At 28.4% G+C, this 16,716-nt stretch overlaps 3 protein-coding genes across 5 annotated transcripts; 1 reads left to right on the forward strand and 2 right to left on the reverse strand.

Moving 5' to 3' along the window:
- Positions 1-15: 15 nt before the first annotated feature.
- Positions 16-12,405, reverse strand: LOC145754970 (echinoderm microtubule-associated protein-like 2). Of its 3 annotated transcripts, none has more exons than XM_082571153.1 (20): positions 12,204-12,405; positions 10,247-10,402; positions 9,566-9,722; positions 9,008-9,079; positions 8,523-8,678; positions 8,117-8,266; positions 7,457-7,526; positions 7,235-7,261; positions 6,402-6,506; positions 6,208-6,303; positions 5,904-6,038; positions 3,520-3,651; positions 3,192-3,314; positions 3,001-3,123; positions 2,731-2,853; positions 2,350-2,515; positions 1,978-2,163; positions 1,651-1,746; positions 1,374-1,504; positions 16-1,219 (listed from the first exon to the last, which is right to left on the reverse strand). In XM_082571153.1, exons 1-20 carry the CDS (start codon positions 12,241-12,243, stop codon positions 1,094-1,096), a joined length of 2,370 nt encoding a protein of 789 aa, XP_082427279.1. In that variant the 5' UTR covers positions 12,244-12,405; the 3' UTR covers positions 16-1,093. The 3 variants fall into 3 exon arrangements, with proteins under 3 accessions (XP_082427279.1, XP_082427278.1, XP_082427280.1); XM_082571152.1 differs by lacking the exon at positions 12,204-12,405 and adding an exon at positions 10,562-10,696; XM_082571154.1 differs by lacking the exons at positions 7,235-7,261; positions 12,204-12,405 and adding an exon at positions 10,562-10,696.
- On the reverse strand, positions 3,714-5,176 carry LOC145754972 (muscle, skeletal receptor tyrosine-protein kinase-like). Its single transcript, XM_082571155.1, has one exon. It carries the CDS (start codon positions 5,156-5,158, stop codon positions 3,737-3,739), a length of 1,422 nt encoding a protein of 473 aa, XP_082427281.1. The 5' UTR covers positions 5,159-5,176; the 3' UTR covers positions 3,714-3,736.
- Positions 12,406-13,373: 968 nt separating the features above from the next.
- Positions 13,374-16,623, forward strand: LOC145754827 (alkylglycerol monooxygenase-like). Its single transcript, XM_082570961.1, has 10 exons — positions 13,374-14,076; positions 14,222-14,349; positions 14,506-14,660; positions 14,798-14,901; positions 15,002-15,113; positions 15,256-15,372; positions 15,480-15,565; positions 15,638-15,772; positions 15,885-16,084; positions 16,206-16,623. Exons 1-10 carry the CDS (start codon positions 13,927-13,929, stop codon positions 16,405-16,407), a joined length of 1,389 nt encoding a protein of 462 aa, XP_082427087.1. The 5' UTR covers positions 13,374-13,926; the 3' UTR covers positions 16,408-16,623.
- Positions 16,624-16,716: the final 93 nt, after the last annotated feature.

Raw genomic sequence — 16,716 nt, forward strand, 5'->3', positions numbered from 1 at the left:
ATTTATTTTTTAAAGGTGGTCAAAGTATGACCAAACACAAAAATAATTGTTTTGTGGAATATTAAGATTTCAGTAGTTAACAAACACACACAACTAACAAGCAAAATTAGTGATTAAAAAAGCAATGATTTTTAATAACATCACATGACCCCATGGAAATAGTGTAAATTAACAAATTCAGTATAATTTTTTTGATTTTCACAGTGACAAGCATATGTGTAGATTTTTTTTGACTATTTTGAGCATTTTAATTTTTTCTATTTTTACAATAAAGCATTTCGAACATTTCTAAATTTTTTTAAAAAGCATTTGTAAGACTAAAGCTAAATTAATGGCTTCAATAAAACACTTGATTAAAACTACAAAGCAGCAAAATTAGAAAAGTTTTAACTTGTTTGATGATTGTTTCTACACTATCATACTTATATATGAAAATTTATATGTTTTAAATGACAGTAAGAAACATTTTATGTTTTTAAAACAAACTTTCTGTAGTTTGGTAAGGTAAAAGAATACAATTTTACAAAAAAATATTACATTGACACTGATTTAAAATGGTAGGTATTAATACAATAAACAACAATGGTAAATTTAGTTTGTAGGCATGTTAGTTAAGTTATATGGTTCAATCTCTTAAATATTATGTACATGTTTAGATGTTGTAAACTGGCTTTTTAATAATTGAAATTTTTTTGACTTATTGGTTGTGAAGAAATGATGAAATGTGCAAAACTGTTAAAGAACACCTACAACTAATAATCTCAAAAATATAATGACTTTTAAACACTACTTTAGGTTACTTTTTTATAGGTATTAACACATTAAAATTTAAATGTACACAAAATAGGTATCAAAACATGAAATAGAATACAGTTATCGACAGTAGTCAACAAAATTTTATCGAAAAAGTAAACTAAACCAAATTTACAAAGAATTCAGTCTAATATTACATTACAATTGTATGTACTAATTCAATCAACAAACCCATTTTTTTATTTATATAGAGTAACCCTATGGGTTTGTAAGGACCTTATATTGGTTCAGTAAAGTTTTAAATAAAACTGTCAGTAAATTAGACTTAGTATTTACATGGTTAAACAACTTTCCACTGCATAGCGCTACAATCCTGCCCACCAACCGACAACACTCTCTCGTCATTGTGGAGAAATTTGACTGAGGTCACATGACTACTATGTCCATTTGATGTGTGGCTAACACTCTAATTTAATACAATAAATGCAAATTAATTACTATTCAAATAACATGAAGTAGTTTCAACACTGGCAAAATAAAGCCTAATCAGTTGTAACCTTAACAAAATATTAATTTCATGGTTACAAATATAGAATTTGCAACTTAATTAGATAATTTACCCTTGGTTGAGAAGCAGGATATTTAAACAAGTGAACTTTTCCGAAATCATCCCCAGAAACCAGAAGTTTTCCATCATTTGACCTTCCCACACTGTTTATATCTGTCCCATCAGCACCTTCTGGCCATACCCCTATACATAAAACCTTATTAGTTAATTATCAACTTCTACAAAAGCTTTAGGAATTGTCCAATCAGTTTTGCTAAGTAAAAGCTGATTGTACTTATTGTACAATAACCAAACACCTTATAGGAAAAAATATTTAATGTTCAACTCACCAAGAACATTAAAACCAAGAGTACATGATTGCGTTTTCCATTCCACATCTCTTAATCCAGCTACCCCTGTTTGTTGTTTGCATGTATGTGCATCCCCTGTAAACAAAAAAAAATCATTTATTTAAAAAAAAAATACATAGTTTTGACACTTTGGGTACATAATGTCTGCCATTGTTAATATAGCCACTAACTTTTAACTTTCTAAAAATACACCAACTTTTAATTTCCTAAAAAAATAAGACAAATAGTTTAATTTCAAAAAAAACTATGCCCAATTTTTAAATTTTTGTACTAAAATATCAGGTTTTATTTTCAAAATAGGCTTACAATATAGAAGCTCGTAATCTCCTGAGTTTGACTGCAAAAACTTGGAGTCCACTGACCAATCAACATGTGTAATGTAACTGCTATGTCCACTGCACTTGCCCTGTTTAGTGTATTTTCTACCATCCTCAGTAACTTGATAAACATAAATGTTGTTGTCATGTGAGCCAATCGCAAGGGAATTTCCATCTAATAAAAGCAAACAGAGTTGTTGTTATACATAAATAATAAATATCTACAAACTTTCCATGATATATAATTTTTAAGACCTAACTAAAATTTATGTAACATCAGCATTATGATCCTAATGTCTCAAAAATGCTTATTTATCATTAAAAATTAAATATATTTATTCCAAAACAAAAGACAACATACCCGGAGAAAATTTAATGACGTCATGCTGTTCATTTCCATCAGTGTGTACAGTCACCAACTCCAGGTTGTTTGCATCAAGGACCAACCATCTTCCAGTAGCCATGGCAACTGCGATGACATCACATGTCGGATGAAAATCAGCTGACTGGACTCCATCATCAAATGTCTATATTATGATTAAAACAACATTTATGATAAAAATGTCTATGATAAAAAGATATGTAAAAGTTAAATTTAAAACAAAGTACATAAAATATATTTTAAAATCTATAACTAAATGAATGTAAACTCTTGGCTAACATCAGAGCACATATAATTAGATACCCATTTTTTTCTTAAACCAAAATTTAAATCTATTTTATTAATGTTGTGATCAACTACCTTGGTCCAAAGTGGTAAGTGAGTTGAACTATCCCACAAGATGAGTTGTTTGTCGTAAGCTCCAGTAAGAAAATGTGGGTTGGAATGATGGACAGCTAAACCCCATAGTTCTTCCATATGACCCTGTTTTAAAATATAAGTAAAGTCACAATATAATATTTTGATGAACTATAGGGTAAGTAAATAAAAAAAAAGTTGTGTGAAAATGTAAATAGTAGAAATGTAGTAGCCAATGCTTTTTAAATGTTAAAAATATTGTTTTTCACTTACATGTACAATGAGTTTAAATTCAGCCTGAAAGCCTCCTTGTAGAATACAGTTGTTTTTAGTTCCCACCAACATTTGTTGATCACAGAAACTAATTGTTCTAACACTACCAGCATTTTCGGGAATCTTTAAACAAAATTTAAATCATGTTAATATTACATAAATGTAATTATAAAAATAATGATTTTGTTTACTTGTGTTTGTTGAATGGCTTGATAGTCATTGCTCCACTGTTTAATCAACCCATCTTTACCTCCAGATATAAAACTACCATCCTTGGTCGGATGAATGCAAAATACTGGGCCAATGTGGGCATCCTTAAAAACAATGTTTAAAATAAATTTAAAACATATGAAAATTTCTAAAAAATAACCTAAACGGTTTAAAAAATCCATATGTATTTTAGAAAAACATCTGAAGGGTAAATATTTGTATAAATTTTAAACATAACTGTTTTATCACAGCAGAGGATAGGGTTAAAAATGTTTATTTTATAGCATATTTAAGTCCCTAAATAGTTACCGTGACAACATGCGATATTTTTCTTGTTGTTGTTTTTGTCCAAACTTGAATATTTCCGTTTGAATCTCCAGATAAAATCTCACCGCTTGGCAAAAATCCAAGACATAAAACATACTTTGGTTTTTCATGTTTCTAAAAATAACAAAAAAATAATTATTAAATTGATTTTAAAAACAAAATTAGGCATCGTAATGACAAAAAAACAATAATAATGAAATTAAGAATTGTTGTATTGTAGTAAAACAGCTTCCAACAGTGAAAATATTGTTTCAAAGTTTGGCCTGTCATCAGGCTTATGATTCCAACAAAGTCTCATAAGATTATAGCACCAAGTTTCAGCGAAAACCGGTTTAGACAGGACTTTACTGGTCAAAACTGCCTCTATAACTTGTTCATTGGCTAACCCACAGTATGGCTGGAGTGCATTGGTGTATATTTCCCACATTAAAACCCCAAATGCCCATACATCACTTGCATGACTAAATCTGTTGTAAAGTAATGCTTCAGTAGCCATCCACCTTATAGGAACACATTCGTTACCCCCAGCTTTGTAATAGTCGGCTGAATATATCTTCTGGGAAAGCCCAAAATCAGAGATTTTTACGATGTCATTTTCAGGGTCAACTAAGCAATTTCGTGCTGCCAAATCTCGATGCACAAAATGTTTTTCTTCCAAAAAACGCATTCCACTTGCAATTTGGGCACAAAATGAAATTCTTCTTAATTGTGCAGAGTTTTCTAAAGGATTTTCTCGTAAAAAAGAACACAAATCTCCCCCAGAAATAAATTCAAACAGTATGTAAGGGGGTGGTGGTATATTTATCAAAGAAAGATCAGTTTCAGATTGACATTTTGTGCGTTGGGAAGAAAAACAAACACCATGTAGTTCAACAATATTTTGGTGAGTATAGTCAACAAGCATTTTTGCTTCCTCGTACATTTCAATCATATCACATCGACTTTGAAAAGTTTTTACAGCAACAATATTGTTGGTTCCTAAGCCTGGTGCAATAGCTTTGTAGACTTTTCCATACAAACCCTGCCCAATTTCCTTGATAAACTTTATGTTTTCTGTTGGATATTCTAAATTTTTAAACTTTAAATCTCTTGATAAAGAAGTTTCGTTAGTTTGAATTTCCAATTCAATATTATTTTGTATCGCTGATGTTCTATTTTTAAAACACAAAAATTTCTGGCGCTGTAAGATGTATGCAAGAAAAAGTGACACACAAATGACCAACATTGCAACAAATAAACACAAAATTATCATCAAAGGTGAAGTTTTATTATCATCATTTAGTATTTGATGTGAAGTGGATGGTGGTACAGTTGTAGTTTGAACTACTGGGTTAACTATTAAATTAGATATTGCAGTAGAAGTCCCAAGAGGATTCCATGCTGCACATCTATACTGTCCAGTGTGGGTAATTTGAACTTTATCAATTTTTAGGTAACTGCCTTGTACCAATAAATTTGTACACACAAGACTGTCGAACACACAGGGTAAAATTTGCTCGTTAAAATACCACGTCACTTTGGGTTTAGGACGACCTGTTACAACACAGTGCAAAGTGATAGTTGAAAATTCTTGTACAACAGAGTGTTTGGGTTGGATATAAACAGTAGGTGCACGCCTCATATGCAAAATATTGCAAACTCTATCACTACCATACTGACTAATATGGTTATCAGCTATGCAACAATATTTTCCTTGGGCTTTTAAAGAGTTAGCTTGGATTGCTAATTGGGCCCCGTTGTCGGTGACAGTGTAAAAATCAGTGTTTCCAGATTCTATTATTTCATGATCGTTAAAATACCATTTTAAGTCCGGAACAGGGTTGCCAGTTGCTGAGCAGTAAAACCGAGCTGTTTCACCAAGTTTAACTTCTAACACTTGAGCATGATTTGTTATTCTAGCTGGTTCATTTTTTGTTAAAGCACATGGCTTCAGTTGTAACAAAATTACCAACAAATAAGTAAATAATATACCTATCATTATAATTTTACTAAAAGGCTTAATTTTACATCATCTAATGGAAAAGTCACAAATTACTTAATATTGCTCAGAGTGTCAAACTTAAGGCTAACTTGAGTAAGTATCTTACTGAACTAAACTTAACATAAACAATATGCAGCAATAAATTAATTTGGATCTATATCTTGTAACAATAGTACTGAATAACTCAAAGGTAACTGATACTTCCTCAGGAATTCTAATGTGTTGATGCATTTCAACTTTTCCCAACAGCTGTTTGATGACATCATTATTTTGACATAAAGAGAAAATACCTTTGATATATGTGTAAGTATATCTACAAACAAAACTTAAGTACATTCCTGTACAAAAAATCATTAGACTAATTAATAACAATAAAAATGTTTACCTCAAATAATCCTTGTTTTTTGGTGAGCTGGTTGCCATCTAGTGACCAGAAAGTAATATGATTCTTGCCACAAGTAACGATACAGCCTTCCACATGGGGGTGGAAATCACTTAGCAACACTGGGTCCTTGGATGACTAAAATTATAATTGTAATTAAAAGTGTGATTGGGCAACTAGATTTCTACAAACTTTTACAGCATTTATCATGCATTAAAATTAACAAATTAAGGCAGCCTTACATAAAGATGTGAAAAATAGAAATTCAAATTAGTAATATATATTTTAATTTAAAGTAAGGATCAACCTTTGCCTCCACTATTTTAGTTTCTTTTTGCCAGTTCCACACACTTAAAACATGGTCGTTAGAATCATCAACTGCACACAATAATGCTCCACCATCCTGTTCAAAGAATTTAACAAAATAAATTTATCGTTTATATTTTTGACTAAAATTAGGACCAACTTTTAGGTTTAATATGTTTTATGTTTTAAACTTACCATTTTGGAGAAGCTAAGAGAAGCAACAGATCGTTCGAATGAGGTCAAAACATGAAGGGTTGTTAGGCTTACAGCATCCCAAATGTGGATCTGTGGCATTCTTGGCTGTAGAAATAATTCGATTATTATGTTAAAATATTAAAAGTAACGCTGTGCAATGAAATAAGCAAAAAATAAATGCTGTTCAATAAATATCTTATGTATAAATTTGGCATAAAATACAAATTTTCTATTCTAAGCAAAAGCAACACTTCAAAATTCTACACAAAAACAAAATTTGGTTAAAAAACTGTTATTAGTTTACATGATTGAAAAAATTTAGGCCAATAAAAACACCTCTGAGTAACTTGATATAAATTATGCATGACCCAACTACGGAGAAGAACATTAGGTTTAAAACACAACATTAAAGAATAACAAGATATTTCGCTTAAGGTCTGATCAATATTTATAAGATGAAATGAAATTCAATAAGAAAGACGACACCTATTTTATTGTTTACTGTTAAAATATGATACTGATTTCACCATAGGTATAAGCAATTACAAATAGGAAGTTTGTGTAATAAGTAAGCTACCTCAAAATCAACTTTTAAAATTAGATTTAGTCCACTTTCAAATGCAAAATGTTAAATAAGGTTTAATTATTAATAATGAATTTACAAAATCCAAATACAACAAAAAAGAAAACATTTAACATAATATATGCTTAACTATATTTATTTTTTTTGTATTTTTTAATATGATGTTACTGTAGTTTGTTACTGTAATGTTTAACAACAAAATATTAGTACCAACTCATGCTTTGTCACTATGTTTATCAAAACTTTATACCTTTTTACAATTCTTGGCTCTATATTCCTTGATTTATTAAAATTTAATTTAATTTTATGTAATACAGTCAACACTATGTTATTTATTTTTTAAAGACAGTTTTCTTTTTAACGAAATACCACGAAAAAAGGCTCCAAATATATATACATAAGAGGTAAGGGTTTTAAAATGTAATATAGAATTATCGATATATATAGTTGTACTTCTAACAAATATTCTTACCCTGCCATCCATATCCAACCCAGCAACTTGACCTGTTGCAATTTTCAATTTATCTGGATGGATTGCCAAACTAAAGATAACAAAAATAATAATTTTTACAACACAATAATATTTTTTTTAATTAGTTCGGTGATAGAATACAAAATATTTTATAGCGGGCAATGACAGGTTTTCAATTTAAAGCACAATATAACATAGGCTTTATTGCTCTTACTTTAATTAGTTTACATACTTTAGAAAGCTTTACAAAAGTAAATAACCAGTAGCCTTCAATTTATTTATAACCATAACACTATGTTGTTAAATTGTAAATAATTCTTTTAAAAGTGTCAACTTATATCAAATTAAAATATAATTTTTTGTAGGTTATTTAAATTCCTAAACTTTTTTTCAGTTAATAATTAGGCCAAAGTGATTGTATTTCTTTGTAAAGGTAATCTGAGAAGCAATACCATATGGGGATTTATAGTTTAAATTTAACATATGTGCATTTAAATTAAGTGTGAATGTTATTTGAAATATTAGTTTGTATATTTAAACAGCTTAAAATGAATAAAATATTGTTTTTTAACACAAGGTTTTCTAAACTGTAAAAAAATATGTCTATAATCAATTTTGTATTAATAGGTAATGGATAGTTTAAAAAATAAGACTTGGTACCATTTAATATCATCATTATGACCAAGATAATGTCTTTGATATCCATCTTTGGGGTCGTATAACACCACTACAGCAGCTACAAAATAAACAATTTCTCCAGTAGGAAGGTGGAACAAGTTGGATCGACAATCACGACCACGATATCCATATCTGTGTAATAATTGAAATTATATACCTTCAATATATTCACATATTTTAAAAGTCGAGGATCTGTTTTGTTGGATATTTAGTAGTTTTTTTTATATGATTTACTTTACAAAATCTAAACTAAAAACCTACGATAAGGTATGCATGATGTGAGGTATGACGCCTCTGTTTAATGGTATCCTCCCGTTAACGGGTATTTTTGTTAACGGGTAAGTAATGCCGGTATTTATTTTTTTAACAAAAATAAAATCTTACTTACACCCATTCTAGTTTTAATTTGTTGTCTGGAAGCTGAGAAGGGGCAGAAATGTTGTAATCCACGTCAGTTGGTTTGTACAAAACAACAGGACGTCCTCGTAAATGCATTCTGACAGAACCATCCTGATCATTGTACGTCGTTTGCTTGTAATTTCCACTACAGAAAAAGTAAAATAAAGAAATTAAAAAAAATATTTATCTTAAAATTTGAACACTGTGACTCTTTTAACCACAGTAAATTTATTTTTTTAAATAATTTGATAATATAGAAAAAACAAATATTTGTTTTTGAAAATGACCTTTTTATTTGCACATTTATTAATACTGACTACTTAATTAACCAGCAAATCAAAGTAGAAAACCCAATTTAAAAAAACAACACTTGACCTTCTAATTTAATCAAAAAATTAACCTATCGGGCATATAAAACTAAGTTGTTAAGCAACACCAGTGCCATAAACAAAATTAAATAAATTATCACAAAACCTTTGTTTTCTTCCACGAAAACTTGATCTTTTGTTTTCGCCCCGATTTAAATGTTCAACTGAACCGGCCCTCCTTTAAATAAATAAACAAAACAAATTGTAAAAATAACTCACCGTCTTTTTGGTGCCATCGTGATTGTTGAATTTATTTTCGATTTAAAAAATCAAATAAATATTTAAACATTTATGTTTAAATTTATTATGTTTGCTAAGGAACAGAAACAAATGTTTGCAATCTTTTAAAGTTTGGTTTAAAATTCAATTATTAATATAATAGTAACCTATCATTAATTTAAGTAATAAACTTATAAAATTACTAAAAAAACAAAACCATAAACCTGCTAATATTTGCGGTGTGACTAAATCAATACCAAAATTCTGACTAATCTGACCACTAAGCATTATAAAGATCAATACTAAATGAGTAAACTGTCACACTGGCTACACTCTATACATAGGAAACTGCACTGATATCAATAATTAACGTTCTAGTCATATCTTTTCCACTACTGCAATCTTTAAAAAAAATGCAATTTTCAATTAAATTTTAATAAGTTACCTCATATCACTTCCAGATGAAAATCCATTAGATTTCGGATCCTCTCTCGACGGGGTTCTTTGCTTTCGAACACTGGGAGAAGGAGGACGTGGTCGAGATTTAGGAGAAGCATTCTCAAGTGAGGGACGGGATGGTAAAGGATGAAACATTGCAGCATCTAAACATAATTTTGAGAATAAAAAATGTGACTATAAATTTTACTAAAACGATTAATTACATTATTTCTACATGATGCATAAATAATTTATAAAATATTAAGTCATTGTTCAAAAAAGTTGGTTGGCCATAAATGTACAAAGGTCCCACAACTTAAGTAATTAGCAAGGTCATAAATTATCTATGGTACAAAAGATTTTAACTTATATTTTCCCTGCAAATAAATCAATATTCACAAGACTATAAATCAATTTTTATCAAGTAACCGCAAAGTCATGCTTGAGCAATATAATTGTTTCGACTGTTTTACATAGACCTATATATAAGAAAACATAACCTAAGTTTTATCAGTGTACGAAAACCATAAATTAAACACACAATTACTTGCTATCCTTTTTGCTTATAAAACCCGAAAAAAATTTAAAAAATAAAAGACATACAAATGTAAACAAATACTAAAGGGGATGAAACACAAATAATCACAAATAACTGTCCCAGTAGTTTTACAAAAAATATTTAACTTACTTTTTAATGGAGTTGGTTTTCTAACTCCATGACCAGTAAGCTCAAAGTCTTTCAATCTTCGAAGAACATTGGAAAGAGAGGATTTTAGCACAGCTATTTCATCATCTTGCATCTCAACTCTTTGTTCCAAAGCCCTCAACCTATCTTCTGTACCACCTGAAAAAGGAAAAAAGGATAAAAAATAGTTTTTGCAACAAGTTATTTTACTAAGTATCAAAAAATTTTTAAATTAACTACATATATTAAATAGGCCTAAGCTTTGTGGATTTTTACATAAAAGTATTTTTTATTTTGTTTTCTGGCAAAACGACTTACCTTGTGTATTTTGGGAATTACTGGTAACCTCAAAATCACTGTCAGTCATTTTAAACTACTAATTAGTGCTTAAAAGTTAAATATTTTTCCAAACTACATTTAAAAAAAAATCAATAAAAGTTAATCTTCTTTGAACATACAACTATGAATATATAACACCTCTATTGATTATTGTTACATAAATTACGTTTACTTCATTGTATGGTTTAAATTACCAATATCAATTCAAGCTGTTTTCTAAAAATATTTAACGAAGTAGTTACCAACCAACTAAACTATCACAACAAGTAATCCCAGTAGACTTAACGATAATACAAATTCCCTAACGAACAATGGTGTTCTGTTTCAAGAAAACAGCTTGGTTGATTCTTTATTTGTAGCTAATTAATGTCATAATAAATGCATTAACTAGGCTTGTTACAACAACACTGCAGTTGCAATATATAACATGCTGATTAACAACTTGAAAATATAAATGTAAACAATTAACTAAGAGCAAAAGTATACCACTTTAAAATACACTTTAAGTTTTCTAGCATACAATTGTACATGTTTTTACTTTTGAATAAAAACAGTTTTTAAGAAAGCAGCAAGATATAAATCCTCCCCAGACATAAAACAAACAATTCAATATTAAAAGTCCATTTGTCAAAAAAACTCAAATAAAGTAAGTTTTAATATTTAAACAACCTCTGTGTTGTTTACATTTCGATTTTGCTTCGTGCCATAATAGGAAACTTACACAACTTTTTACCTAAAATCAACAATTTATTATCTACTTTATCTGTTCATAAGTTCTAATAAAAGTCAAATTAAATATCATAAACCTAGTCATTTTAAAAACAAATTTGAATTTAGGTCTTAAATTTTACTTATAGCTTAGCTGCATACAGAACACAAAATAATGCATAATTGCACCTTCCTTTATTAACCACAGCCTAAATGCTATAACCTACAACAAACTGAAATAAACTGTCGATACACAGGAAATAATTCATTCACTCGAAAGGTTACCAAAACATGTAAGAAAAACACTTGCATGCTACCATGCTTGCAATTTATTTCGACATGTGTTAATTAATAAATCTTGCGCTGCTTACCAAAAATTGAAATCATTTTCTGGATTTACTATTTTAGTACATCAACATTTTTTAATTAACTACATTAAAATAGTAACCAAATACATAAATATTCTGTTAAAATACTTTTAGGGTTTATAACTATAAATCAAACAAAACACATTTAAACAAGATATTAACACTAACTAACTTGCTTTTAATATAATTTAGCTTATTTGTTTCTTACACACTATTAACATTATAACTATTTACACAACCAGACAATTAAAAAGTATCATTTAGTTTTCTTTGCCAAATTACAAACGTATATAATGTAGTCACTATCCCAGTTTAAATCTACAAACTAAACTGCTGATTGTTAAATTATCTTAACAAAACGTTAACGTACATACACATATATAAATAGGACACATTAATCAGTTAATTGATTAGTATAAATCCATTAAGACTCAAGTACGTTCGTCAATTCAACTTGACCTAGTATTCACGCAACGAGTTTACACTGCCAAATAAGAACTAAAAAAACTAAAACTATGTTATAAACATATTTATCATTCATTTACCTTCGAAAGGATCAAATACTGAATTTCCGAATCCATTCATGTTTATAAATCACCGAGACCAAGTTTTTGTGTTTCCCGCCTCTGTCTTTTGTCCTGTGGCTCAAGTCTACAGACGATTCTTCTTTCAACGGTCTATTCAGGCATTTAGGTTAAGTTAAGCCTGTAGCATGAACTTGATTCATTCTCAAAAATGTAAAAAAATATCGATCGTTTCAGTACATTATAAAGACACCCAAAAAATGCCCCGGTAATAATATAAACAAAGACTCTATACTGCTATCTCGCGGATCCAAATATATGTTTTGAGAAGCCTTTAGTTCTGCCTTTTTAGTTCTGCTTTTATTTCTACACATACGTATTTTTTTTACATAAGCCAGGGTCTTAAAAATGTCAGTAAGAAATGTATACTTATTAAATTGTTAGGTGTGTGGTTTATTTATAGCAAATCCCCAAATCATAGTACTAATAACCCAAATTAGAAAAAAAAAATATTTTAACCAATCTTTTATAAAAAAAGAATTTAATACAATTTTTTTAAGCTGATGCACAAGCAAATACAATGCAAATTTGTTATTAAATGACATTAACACAAAAACAAAAAATAATTAAGTAAACTAAGATATATTAATCTATAAATAGTTAAAAAAAGTGCAGAAAAAGTATAAGTAAATAGGCTGCATCGTGTTATTGAACCACCTTTCTAAAAATAAAAATTAGAACATATTTAGTATAATATTCAGCCTAAAAAATTTAGTTTGTTACTAATTTGTAGTATTTGTAAAAACCATTTAAAAAATTGGGAGACTTTTCACACTGAATACAAATTACTAAATGCATGCAGCTTTTAGTTAACTCAGTATGAAAGTGTATACACAAATTTATAACAACGATTTTGGTAATGTTAAAAAAAACCTTTAATTAATTTTGTCACTTCCTTGCATTGTCAATGCAGGATATGACAAATTGTTTTTTCCCCAATTTTACTTACTGTACAATACCAATGATTTATTATAACAATTAGCTATACAAATATGTATATAAAAATAAGGTTACTAGTTAACATTTTAGTTATTATAACTTTAACTTTTATTTTAGTAAAACTATATAAATTTTAATTTATTTACAGTTTTTATTAAAGGTCACGTATAGAACAATTAAAGTTTTTGAACCATACAGCATTTTCTCCTTACAAAAGGTCATGTGTTGAGTTACAAAATTGAAGTTATTTACTTTGTATTGCCGTAGGCATAAAAATTTTTATTAGGTAATTTTAAGACTTTCTTAAGCTTTAATTATAAACTATTGATAAAATCCGCAATGCTGTATGAAAAAAAACTGTTAAGTAAATATAGTTGAATATAAAATAGTTGTTTAAGACATAGTTTGTTTAGTATGAGGTTAACTATTAACTGAAAGGTTGCACATATTAAGGCAGATAAACATTGCAATAGCAACTTTTTATGGTTCAAATATTTTACCGTAATGAGAGGAAGTAATACAGAATAATAAAATTTCATATATTTTGTTGCAAAAATAGGCCAAAAATGTATTTATAATCACATATAAAAATAAAAAAAATAGAAAAATATTGTTCAAAAATTAAATTATATATTAGCCAGATGCAAATATAACTTAGTTTAGGTTATTAAGCATCATAATTTATAATTCTATTGGCAAGATTACTATAAATTAAAAAAAAATAATAAACAATATTATAACTACCATGATAAACGGTTCACAAAACTCGCTAATACCACATTTGAATGCTCCTATTCCTGGATTTGTAGAAACTTTTCGAAGTCTTTTCTATCTCATTTTGCCGAGTGAATCTAAATATGAGGATGTATCCAAAGTTCCTAGTTATGTGAATACAGTAAGTTTAATCCTAATAGAATTTTCAAGCAAACATAAACCAAGATGTCTTACCAAAAATCATAAGTAAAGGAATATAATCATAAAATAGATTATTAAATATTTTAAATAAATATCGGTGCAAAAACTTATATATTTTGTTTCAGGCTACAAATTCTTTTATTTTTCTTATTATCTTGGAACTATGTATTTCCTTTATTAAAGGAAAGCGAAAAGCTAGAGTTAATGATACGATGGGTAGCGTAGGGGCTGGAGGTATTTCACGCTTGATCAGGTGAATACTTATTAAACCATGTTTTTTAGCTAAATCAAAAAAGTTTTAAATAATTTGCAACTCAAATTACCTTTAAAATGTTAACAAAAAGTGTATTTTAAAAAAAAAAATCCTATACAATAACTAATAAAGTTAAGTTAAAGTTTATACAAACAGAATGACCAGCAAAAAGTCTTTGGACATTTACTTCTACATTTATGTGTATGAAAACTGGAGGTTAGTTGACTTACCTTGGGATTCTACATGGACCTGGGTTTTATGCTTTATCACAGTTGATTTCATATATTATTGGTTTCATCGGGCAGCTCATGGCAAGTGATTCAAATCTGTTTCAAAAAAATAACAAAATTGGTGTAAAAAATAAACATTTTTTCACATAAAATATAATTTTACTTTACACACTACTACTATACATTTCTAAAAAAAAAGGATTTTTTTTAATAAACAGAAATTAATTTTATGTGGGGTGCCCATCAAACACATCATAGCTCTGAAGAATATAATTTATCAACCGCCCTTAGACAATCTATGATTCAAGGTTATTTTTCTATAGTAAGTAACAATATTGCTTATATTTAAATGTATCTGACACAACAACAATAAAACTATTATCTGTAGGTATGTACTTTGGTAATTTTTTCTCTATTTTTAGATTTTTAATCTTCCTAATGCTCTGTTTATCCCACCAGCCATTCATTTAATACACATAAACTTTAACCTACTGTTTCAATTCTGGATTCACACAGAGCTAATAGACAACCTAGGTATAAATCATGTTTGTGAAATATAATTAGTAATACTTGATGTTTTCAACATAATAACTGATAAAAGTGGCGTATTATCTTGTAATAATATATATTTAATGTAAAAATATATTAACAAAATTTAAATATTTATTTGTTAAAGGACCTTTGGAATATATTTTAAACACTCCGAGCCACCACAGAGTTCATCACGGAAGAAATCCTTACTGTATTGATAAAAATTATGCCGGCACTTTAATTATTTGGGACAGAATGTTTGGTTTGTCATGCTATAAATTAAATTGTTATTATTAACTCTTTAAACAATAAAACTTTTAGTACAAATTTTGTGACCTTAAGTAGTAATTTTTTTTTTTTACAATTTAGGAACATTTGCTGCAGAGAAGCGGGATGTAAAAATAGCTTATGGATTGGTCCATAATATAAATACTTTTAATCCTGTTTACATCCAGGTATTAACTAATATGATATTCTAAATTTCACCTTAGAGAAAAATGCTTAACACTTAACAAAAATTTTTTTAGGTGGGTTATTTTGTTTATTTATTTAAAAGAGTTTGGAATACAAAAGGAATAAAGCACAAACTCTGTGTTATATTTAATGGCCCTGGCTGGAGTCCTGGCACACCAAGACTTGGAAATATTAAAGACATACCGGAAGTAAAAAAATACATTAATAAAAAAATTATTGTACAACAGTGGCTAAGTTATTATGTATAATTAATTAACAAGCCTTTACTGAAAACGTGTTTAATAAGCTCTTTTACTTTAGGTAGAATCCCCCGCAAAAATTTATAACCCTTTTATACCACAATGGCTTGCCATTTATGGATCTTTTCATTTCTTATCTATTATTATAATTTTTGGGCAATCTGTTATTCTTCAACACCAACTATCAGGACTAGTGCTTGTATCGGATGTTTTATTTTTTGTCGTAACCTTGATTGTAATTGGAAATTTATTCGACAAAAGGTATACAAAGTATTTTTTATTACAAATTTAAGTGCTAAAATGTCATAAATAATTTCAAAATTTTACTGGAGAAAAACAAAATCTTGATTTTTACAAAACCTAAAACAAATCTTGTGTTTAGACCCCATGCAAAAGTAATAGAAGTCGCAAGATGCTTAATTCTTTTGGTTCTTACTATTTACTTTCAACAAAGTATGACAACTGATCATGCTTTGCCAGCTCAACTTGGTCTTGGATATATTTTACTCTACATAATCTCACTTTTAGCCTGGTGTTGGCAAACCATATTTGACCCAAATTGTCTTAAAAACAAAGATGAATAATTATCATTATATGCAAACAATACTTTTTAAATCTTACTTTGTTTTAATTGTAACTTATTTCACTGTAACTTAATGTACTTGTGTTAACTGTGCTTTTAAGTTTTTAATTCTAGCTAACTTGTATTATTTTTTTATGGTAAATATTAAAATGGATCTATTTAAATTTTTGTAAATTAAGTGTGTTTAGTAGGTACAGTATTTAAGGGAGTAAATTATTCCAAAGCAAAAATTTTGTACAAAACATTGTAAACATAAAAAATAAAAATACACCAATGTGTACAAATTAATATATTATCTGTTAAAAAATTA

This window comes from Corella eumyota, chromosome 6 (genome assembly GCF_963082875.1).
Source record: "Corella eumyota chromosome 6, kaCorEumy4.1, whole genome shotgun sequence".
NCBI lineage: Eukaryota > Metazoa > Chordata > Ascidiacea > Phlebobranchia > Corellidae > Corella > Corella eumyota.